Raw genomic sequence first — 9,589 nt, 5'->3', positions numbered from 1 at the left:
TGATCTGCCCGGGTGGAGGCAGGACTTTGGGTTGTGGGAGCAGTATGTAGGCCGCTCACATCACGCACCACCGGCTGCATTAGACAGAGCTGGATCCGCAGGAGAGGGAGGGGAAGGGGACAGAGAGGGCAGTGGGGTTCAAAACAATCAAAGAAAATGAAGGAAGAGGAATGAAAAGAGTGAGAAGAATGAGATGTGTTTGATATTCTGGCAGAGACAAGGGGGGCTGCCGGGGAGCGCTGGAGTTCGAAGATTTGGTGGATGGCTGGGGGTCAAAGGGGCGATGAATGCGTGATGACTCACATGCTGGCTGGCCTTCTCTCTGACACGTGATCCTTTAAAATGCACTGCTCACTGTGAGCATCTTACAGTCATTTATGCCTGATTATAATAATGATTAATAACAGCTCATATGATTGTTTTCTCACATAGACTAAATTAACAAGCTGATAATTTATTTTGGGGGGTTTTGTTCTGGTTTTTGTTTTGAAAAAGACATTCATCTGGGCACACCCCAAATACTGGATTCATAGCTGATTATGTTTTAGTTATTGCAGTCATTGATTTAGAAAAGGGAAGTTAGTTTCTATTTTTGAAAAATAACTCCCTCTGAAAAACCTCCCTTTATTTACTCATCCAACTGGAGCTGAGATGAATCAGTGTGACCCGGCAAAAGTTCACTAACCTGCTGTTCAGGCTGTCAGAGAAAAATGAACTGCAGTCCAACCTGCACTGGACATCTCATTCTAACTCATACCATCTCACCCTTACCTTCTGTTTGCAATCGCAGACGTCACTGTTAACAGCAGACATGCTCAAAAATGACTAGATATGTGAACAGATTGGAACCTTTACAGAAAATACTCAGATATTGCACTTAAAGTACCTCAGTGTAGAAATTCTCTGTTACCAGTAAAAGTCATAAATTTAAAAACAAAAAATAAAAGTACTCATTATGTAGAATGGCATTTTTTTAGAATTATTAATGTAATCTTACTAGATTACAATTATTGCTGCAATAATGTATTCTCCACTTTAATATTGAAGCTGGTTAAAGGAGCTGAATTGCTTTGTATAGTTAATCTAATGGGTAGCTTGTTAACTTTCCTTTTGGGATGAAGAGAGTTTTTGTTCATCTATAATACCTCATCATAATTTATGAGTTGATTATATTTTGTACTTTTAAACCAAACTTGCACAGTAACTGATGTCAAATAAATGTGGTGGAGTACAAAGTACAAGATTTGGCTCTGAATTGGAGTGAAGTACAAGTATGAAGAGGCAGAAAATGGATATATTCAAGTATAGTACAAATATTGTGAGTAAATGTGCTTATTTACTTTACATCACTTTATCCCAAGACGTGTACAGACATAATAGGCATGTGCACACATATTGACACCTTCACACACATGCACAGCCGAGGATTGAAATCACCTCCCTCGCTTGACTCCCACAAGTGCTGACAGCAGCACTAAAACCTATTGAACTCTGACCTGGTGTCAGACCTGGTTACCATAGTTACAGCTAGAGCCTGGCTGGTAATAGGTTGTTTGTCAGGAGTCAGTGTACTTGACATTGGTGCTTGGGGACGCACTGAAGGGGGGGAAATGGTAGAAAATAGTAGGGTTTGATGTGGCTGAAGGACATGTTGGAGGGGATGAAATATGGAGGGCAAGTGAAGGTGATGAGATGTAAAGCTTTCCAGACAACAAAGACAGCTCTGGCATACCAGAAGGGCTCCGTTTTTTTTTTTTCTCTCACCTATGAAGATAAGCAGGATCCCAACTGTGACCTGCAGACAGAGAGAGATGCTAATTAGGGTGATGGTGGGGGTGTAAAAGGAGAAGTTTGGCCCCTGATCCAGCACCGCCTTCAGCTGGGAGGCATTGGCCATCAGCAGAGCCACGTCCAGCATGCTCTCAGCTGCGCTCTTCTTATTGGCATAGTGGTTCATGTTCAGAGGAGCTGGGCTGCGGGGCCAAGCATCTGGATGGGTAGCCTGGGGAGAGAGGAGAGCAATTGGCACAGAGATAATGTTTATAACCAGGAGATAATGCCTCAAAGAAGAATGCCGGGAAATAAACAAAAAAGCGTGCTCTGTGCTGCGTTTTGTTTCCCCAACGGAGCAACGAGGCAGCATGTTGATGAGAGTAGCAGTGATTTTGTGCTTCCTGCGCACTGATGGTAAGGATCTGGTTATCATTCTGACCTAATTAGCACAACAAGCAGCCATTACAGAAGAGTGACCTTTGAAAACAGAGCCATTAGGGCAGCAAAAGAGATACTGACAAACTGGTAACAGACCCATTAAAACACGGTGAACGTGAACAAGTCAGCATATGCAGTTTGTGCTGATGGTTTCAAATGATCACATTCAGTCTGCACATTTTCTTGTTCTGTGCTCGTGTCAGATGTCAGCGAGCGCCGAGGATGTTGTGCTGGTTCTGTGAGCTTGCGCTGCACTCTCGGCGCTCTATTCCAGTATTTGTTGACTTTTCGAATCAGAGCAGTGATGATTGACTGCCTTGTGTCAATAAACACAGTGTAGAGTGATACAGTGACCCTTCAGTCATATCCTGCTTATATTTCAGCCTCTTGAACTATGATTACAGAGTTAGTTGCAGAACTGGACTATTAAAAACCCAGAAGAGCTCGTTTTATGACAGCAGTTTACTTTACTGAGTATCAACATTTTATATAATATTTTGCATATATTGAGCAGATAACAAGCTGTGGCTGCATGCAGAGTTTAAAAAAATATATTACATACTGCATGTAGGAGGGACTTAGGAAAGAGTAATTTTTGCAATATTCCATCTAATGAGATCAGCAGGTGATAACCAAAAGCATTTAAATAAGCAAACTTGGCTTTACTCTGAATTCTGTAACCTATTGATTCTTATGTGTGGGATGACTATGCAAAAAGATTTCCTTGTTTTTATGTGTGTATCCCCTTCATCCCAGTGGACTCTGTACTGTATAGAAAAAAAACAAATAAATGATGTGCTGGGCGTGCAGTTACTGGATAAACAGTTTTGATAAATAAGAAATTGCTCTCATTTAAAATGATGAAAACGCATCACTGCTGCCGAATGACCATCCACCAAGCCTGGATAGCACCTGAGCACCAGCGCTGAAGTTTTGAAGTGGCGTCAAGGCCGAAGCCTGATCAGTAACACTCTCTGCAAACATGAAACAATCAGCAGTCTCTTCCTGAGCACCAAAACCGTTCCTTTTTTCTCACAACACACTCCTGCAGCTGCAGAGAGCCTAGTATGTCAGAGATTAACCAAACCACAGAGCTGGTACAAACTCTTCCTTCTTGCTCAAGGGATAAAGACAAAAAAAAAAACAAGAGAAAAAACGAGGAGCTGCACCCTCTAATTTGCTACTGGTTAGGCTGCAGTTGAATTACAATGTCTTTAGGAGATTCGCGACAATCAGCAATCATAAGTTAAATGATGTACGAGGGGAAGTACGAACTGTACAAAAGGCATGGTTGGTTGTTTTGGAGAGGAGCTTGTACCCTGGTTAAAGTAATTATTTTGATGAGTTTTTTTTTTTTTTTGTCAGTGATGTGATAACTACTGGGCAAGCTATGTTTAATTCTCTTGATAAGCCACTGCTTTATAGGAACTGTATTACACGTGTCGCTGGCCAAGCTCTACATCTGGCAGCGTCCCTGTCAGTTTAGATTTTAGAATTTGGCGCAGCTTCACTGCGAACACTGCAAAGACACCACGACAACATCCAGCAAACCTTAAAAAATCATTTTTAAAAAACGTCTCCACGGCCTTTCCCCAAGATCCTTTTCACTGCAAGCCAAAATGCCCCATGGTACGACTCATAACAAGGAATTAAAGTGTTCCTCAAAACATGTTTCTCTGCATTCCACTGGAAAGCAACGTGGTGTGGTGTGGTGTGGTGTCCTTGTGACCATGATTTGTTGCCAAATGTTACAAATGGCACACTGTCATGACGTGTCCGGTTCAACCATTCTGCTCTCAAACACTGACAGAAGCCCTTCAAAGGCAGCCCTTTATCCCCGAGTCAACAGAACACAGTGAGATAATGCTTGTTGTGAGATCACAGGTGGTACACATGGAGTCACTGAGTCTAGAACATTAAATCGCCAGCAAATATATATATAAAAAAAGTCCCAGTTCTACGTATACTTTAGTATTGTGTATATTGTAGGCCAATGCTAATATCAAGTCAGTCCAAGTCTCTTTTTCAAGATTATTTCTGCTGTCTACTCATATCATACAGCTGAGAACATGGAGTAACAATTAATCACAGCAGAGGAGACATGTAGAACAAAAAGATTGTGAATGTAGGCCATGATATGTCATACTGTAAGTGTGGAGAAAAAAAAAAAAACATGCTACACAAACAAAGACCTATATTACAGGATGCTTCTGATCCAGGTTTTCATTTGAAGAACACTTCAAATTGAAAAAAAAAACGAAGACAAACTCTACATTTGCATATTTGTACAGACTTTTGTTTCCCAGAGAAACAGAACGCTTGTCAGTCACCCAGCCATTCTAGATCTATTGTTATCTAAAACGAAAGAAAGGTTCTCATTAAGTCAATTGCTCCGTATTGGTTCTGGGTTTCGGTGCTTATTTTGGTTATGAATTATTCACACAGCATTTCTTGTCTGAATTAGACTCAGGGGACACGCTGAAGGGAGAGAAAGTGAGGAGGGAGGGAAGACAGTGAGAGATTTAAAAAAAAAAAAAGTTGTGTGAATCTGTATTAACTCTCTGTTATGCGTCACAGTGGAATAACAGATGGATTCATGTAATAATATTTAACATATCCAACTTTCTGCAGAATCGGATCAGGTGACTAATATTACAGTGTGTGGGCAAGGGAGAGGAAATAGGATATTCAGTAATTTATTTATATAGGACCTTTAAGATTTTTCTCTGAAATGTGGAATAGAGAGGGCAAAAATAACAAATTAAAGACTGTTTCCTTACATCTACTACCCTCGCAGCCTTCAGAGAATAAAGTTGGGGTCATTACTAGCTGCCTTTATGCCATGGTTATATGCTGCCTGCTCTGCTGACAACAACTCTGGGAAGGCTGCAGTTTCAAAAAAACCTGAGAATGAACCCAAACCTTTCACCTGTACAAAACACATTTTCTACAAAGGCAAACTCAAGTTTTGGCTGACTTCCAAAAAAAAAAAAAAGAAATGAACTCATTCAACTTGCACACCTAATCCTAAACTTTTCCTCTTTTCCCACGTCGTCACACTAACTGATTACGGTAAGCTAAATACCTGCATGTCAGTGTCAGAGTATACCATAACTATCGCACTGTGCCGTTAAGCTCTGTATCTGACATGTACAAAGCTCTTTGCAGCAGCAATGCAAGGCACTTAAGACATGGTGAGAGCCTGCATTCGTGATGCACTTAATTGAACTTGCTGCAGCTCAGCAATATGATGAAAAAACAAATCAACTCTGTAACTGCATGGGTCTGTGTTTCCCTTCCTTTTTTTTTCTTTTTTTTCTCATACATAAGCACTTCTTCGCTTTCCATCCATCATGTCCTATCAGCAGCCTTTCTCTCTCACTCACCTCAAACTCTGGCCCTTCTCCAGATGAGGATCGACCCAACTGTAAATCTAATTTCCATGATTCTCTGTAGAGCTTTTAGTTTTACAGCCTTACACAGTGCAAAGCAAACATGGCTGTTTGTGAGTGTGGTCTATGGCACTTAGAGAAGGGAAGACTTTCTCATTGCAGAGACGGCCGCATTTAAAAAGCAACTGATTATCAAAATAAAAAGATAAAAAAGGACAAGAATGTGGTTGTGCTGTACTCAGAATGTGTTTGGTCTTAGATTTCATTAACACAGACACAGATATCAAAAGCTTGAGGACAGCCCACACGAAATCGTCACTCCACAAAACAACGATGGGTTGATTCCATTCTTATTGATCGGCACTGGAGGGAGACACATTGTAAATGAGATCAATTGCTCATTTTATCGAGCGTGAGGGTATTACATTTTGCATCTGCTGGCTGAGCTCTGACAGTCACAAGGAAGTATCCCCGGCTGCCAGGGCCTCCCTTCCTCCTCCCTTGTTCCTCAATCGCACACACACACATCTATCTGAAATTAAATGGTGCTATTAGGACAGTGACTGTAGAGATGACAGAGTGAAGTCCATTCCCTTGCCCTGTAAAAAGGGGATGCTGCGCACTACATATAGCTCTGAACTACTGTATATTGTAATTACTTGTCAAATGGCAATTTGAATTGCCTCATAAACCATAATAAACACTCTGTAGGCTTTACAGTTGTCTCGCAACAGTCTAGTTGTGGTATGAAGCAGGATGACATTATGCGAAAGTAAAACTTGGTGTGTGTATCTGTTTAATGTGTGCATTTAAGCCAGTGAAGTGGAAACAAAGGAGGGCATTCATTATTTATAAGGTCACTCAGGTGCCAACAATGCTTCACTCCTCAGCTGGACCAGACTGTCATCTGACCCAGCATGCCTGCAGCAGACATGAAGATCCCTGTTAAATTGTTTTCGTGTATTGACTTGCTCCTGTGTGGACATGCAATCTGTCCCATTTCGTATCCCTTTTATTCTGCAAGTTCATGTTGTTTTCCCTTTTCATGTAGATCACGTGAAACATGAGGAAAGGTATAAAAGTTGCATGGAAATGGAGGGTGGATATTTAACCAGCTTGCATTTAAAATGTAACAACTCCTAAAAACTCTTACAGAAATCATGTAAAAACAAAGTAACATTGTAAGCTAAACAACATCGATTGCATGTGTGCTGCACTGAATTTAGTCGTTTACTCGTTCTCAACTCTTTTGTATAACTGTTTGCAAGAAAGTAAGAATAGGAAACTCTTGTTAGGCAGAGCATGCATAATATACTCTTTAGCTGTGCTCAAGACCACGCTATTTGTACTGCTTCAAAAATTGGTAACATATGCAGCCTAGTTTGGCACAATGTGGAAATGTACCTATTTCCGTAATGAAAAAATGGTTTCAAATATCTTACCTCGCTCCTACTTCCCCTGTTGCTGCTGCTGTTCATCATTTTCCCCATGCGTAGGCTGCTGCGCCTCAGCTGCAGGCTGCAGCTCTGAGAAACTGAGCTGCAAGAGTGCTGTTGTCTGGGATGAAAGGATGGGACCTGCAGGCATGTAGCCTAAAGACAGAGGAACAGATGCACATGTAGTTATTGCAATCACGCTATTGTTCTGCTGCACATTTATTATGATATTTTGCATCTACATTATTTTTTCTTTCAGTTTGCCGGCTTGTAGATAGAAACATGGTTCAAAAGCTAAAATGTCAAACCTGTTTTGGAAATTGTGTGCTATGCTTTTTGGTGCATGCATCTGCATATCTGCAAAGGTAGATTTTTACATGATTTTTTTTGGATGATTTTTCAACACATGCAGAAAAACAATGAGTATCTCTAAAACTTGGAGGACTGCTTCCCCATAGGTCAGTGCTGTACATGCTCAAAACTGGAAGCGCCATGTGGTGAGAGACAACCTATCGATTAGCGGAAAATGTTTTGCCTAATATCTCAGCAAATGCTCCTGGTGACCACGCCCATTTTTGTCATAAATATTTTTCTGTCTTGAATGTCTGGATTTTTTACATTATCATTTTATTTGAAGTTGCCCTCACAAAGTATGTGGTGTTTCTTGCAGAATTATACAATTAGGACATACTACTTTATCATAATACTGCAACTTTAACTTTGACTGTCACGGTCTGTATTTTGAACTGAGCTGTCACTGCTTGGTGACTCAAGCTTATTTACACTTGTGCAATACACCGTTCACATGTTTGTGATGTAACAAGGAAGAGATAAGATTTTCCAGTATACAGATGTCGTACAACATCCTGGTATTTTTGGCAGAGTCTACTCTACTTGACATAGGCTTTTTGACATAGTATGGTGGTATAAACACTGGAACACATCAATAATTTTTCAATTCAATTCAATTCAATTTTATTTGTATAGCGCATATTTACAACAACAAGTCATCTCATAGCGCTTAACAAAGGCAGAGACAGAAACACCCAACAATCCAAAACATTTGGATTCCCTATAAGCTTCAGCAGTTCGAATTTTTTACTGCCTATTCTACTTTTTCCATTCAACATTGACCAAACGTAGTACCCACTGTGTTTGGATCAGCTCTGATATTGTCCATATCCTTAATTTGACATCTATCCTTGTGCCCTGATTGACTAACAAACTTCTGTGGGTGTGTTTAGATTAGATCAATTCAAACCACTATAACTTCTGACACCAAATTAGGATCAATGTGCAGCCTGAGGCCCCAGAAAAGACTGAAGTTTCATTAAGCCTTGCCATTTATTTAAAAAAAAAAATAAATAAATAAATAAATGATTTGATTTGAGAGATCATTTATTATTTCTTTATGCTTGGCTAACATACTTGTGAGGGCGTGGCTGTATAATTTCCATAACTCCTGCATGTTTTATCTGATTTCTGTCTAATTTGGCTCAAGTGTACAGACCAAGGCCACAGACAGGGGGTGGAAATGAATGACAATTTCCTACATACAAATCAGTAGTATTTGACTATGCTAAGCAGCTTTTGAAATGTCAAGAAATTCAAGTCAAATTCAGTGTTCATTTTTTGACTTTCGGGGATGGTGTCAAATCAATTCCAAGTTCCACAGCTAATGACAGATGCATCCAATTTCAGTTAAATTTGGACCCTTTTTTTTTTTTTTGCATCTTTGACCCCATCCACAATCATTTAGCTTTCTGCAGTCGTCATATGCATTTTCTTCAAAATGCACCTTCTTATTCTATCATAATGTCACCACATTAGTAATAATTGCCTTTTTTTTTTCTTGAGGGGGATTCTCCTCCACAGCAGGCTGAGGTAGGAGCCCACGTGACTGCGATGAGTCCGTAAAGGGCGTGAGAGAAAATTTTCACAGATGATAAAACAGGCTTTTGCGTGGGGATAGAAAAAAAAAAACGTTCAGTTGCCATTTAACTTACACTGACTCTGATCGGTCTTTGTCTTTTTGTGTGTGTGTGTGTGTGTGTGTGTGTGTGAGGCGTGTGTCACTGTGTGCTGGACGGTGTAGCAGCAGGATGAGCAGGCTCTCCGTGGAGCCCCACGGCGCCGTGTGATTGGACGGTCCCTCCGGTCGTTACCAGGGGCGTGGAGCCAAGCTGAACTGAATGGGAAACACATTTGTGTGCCTCGCCGGCTGAACTGACCTAATGGGGGAGAGACGATGAAAAGCGAAAACAGCTGTCCATGTAAGTTAATTGCCGAGGGGACTACGGGGGAACTGAAAATCCCCGTGTCTTGAAAGCGGGACCCGTTCATCTGCACGCTCCGCATACAGCGGCCGCCGAGAGACTCGCATCGGGAGAGCTGCGACCGAGCAGAAGGGATGCGAGGACTTCAAAAGGAGATAAATACAACATAATAGTCTTTATTTTGTCCTTAATATGGGGTCTGCGTTGAGCTAGCGAAGCCTGAGCTCCACCCTGGTGTTGTTTGCGGTCGTCGCGGAGGCTGTTGTGCGTGAAA

At 41.0% G+C, this 9,589-nt stretch overlaps 1 protein-coding gene across 1 annotated transcript in view; it reads right to left on the bottom strand.

Annotated features, from left to right (window-relative positions):
* Positions 1-7,123, bottom strand: part of LOC103361989 (ninjurin-1) — a 9,989-nt gene extending 2,866 nt beyond the window's left edge. Inside the window, exons 1-2 of the mRNA XM_008288226.1 lie at positions 7,046-7,123; positions 1,765-2,002 (exon numbers count right to left, since the gene is read on the bottom strand). Of these exons, the coding sequence (XP_008286448.1) occupies positions 1,765-2,002; positions 7,046-7,093 (286 nt within the window). The 5' untranslated portion in view covers positions 7,094-7,123. The remainder of the gene's footprint in view (positions 1-1,764; positions 2,003-7,045) is intronic.
* Positions 7,124-9,589: the final 2,466 nt, after the last annotated feature.

The sequence above is a fragment of the Stegastes partitus genome, unplaced genomic scaffold (genome assembly GCF_000690725.1).
Source record: "Stegastes partitus isolate 25-593 unplaced genomic scaffold, Stegastes_partitus-1.0.2 Scaffold548, whole genome shotgun sequence".
Lineage (NCBI taxonomy): Eukaryota > Metazoa > Chordata > Actinopteri > Pomacentridae > Stegastes > Stegastes partitus.
The sequence above is the reverse complement of the archived record's forward strand: the minus strand, read 5'-3'. Positions and strand labels throughout refer to the sequence as shown.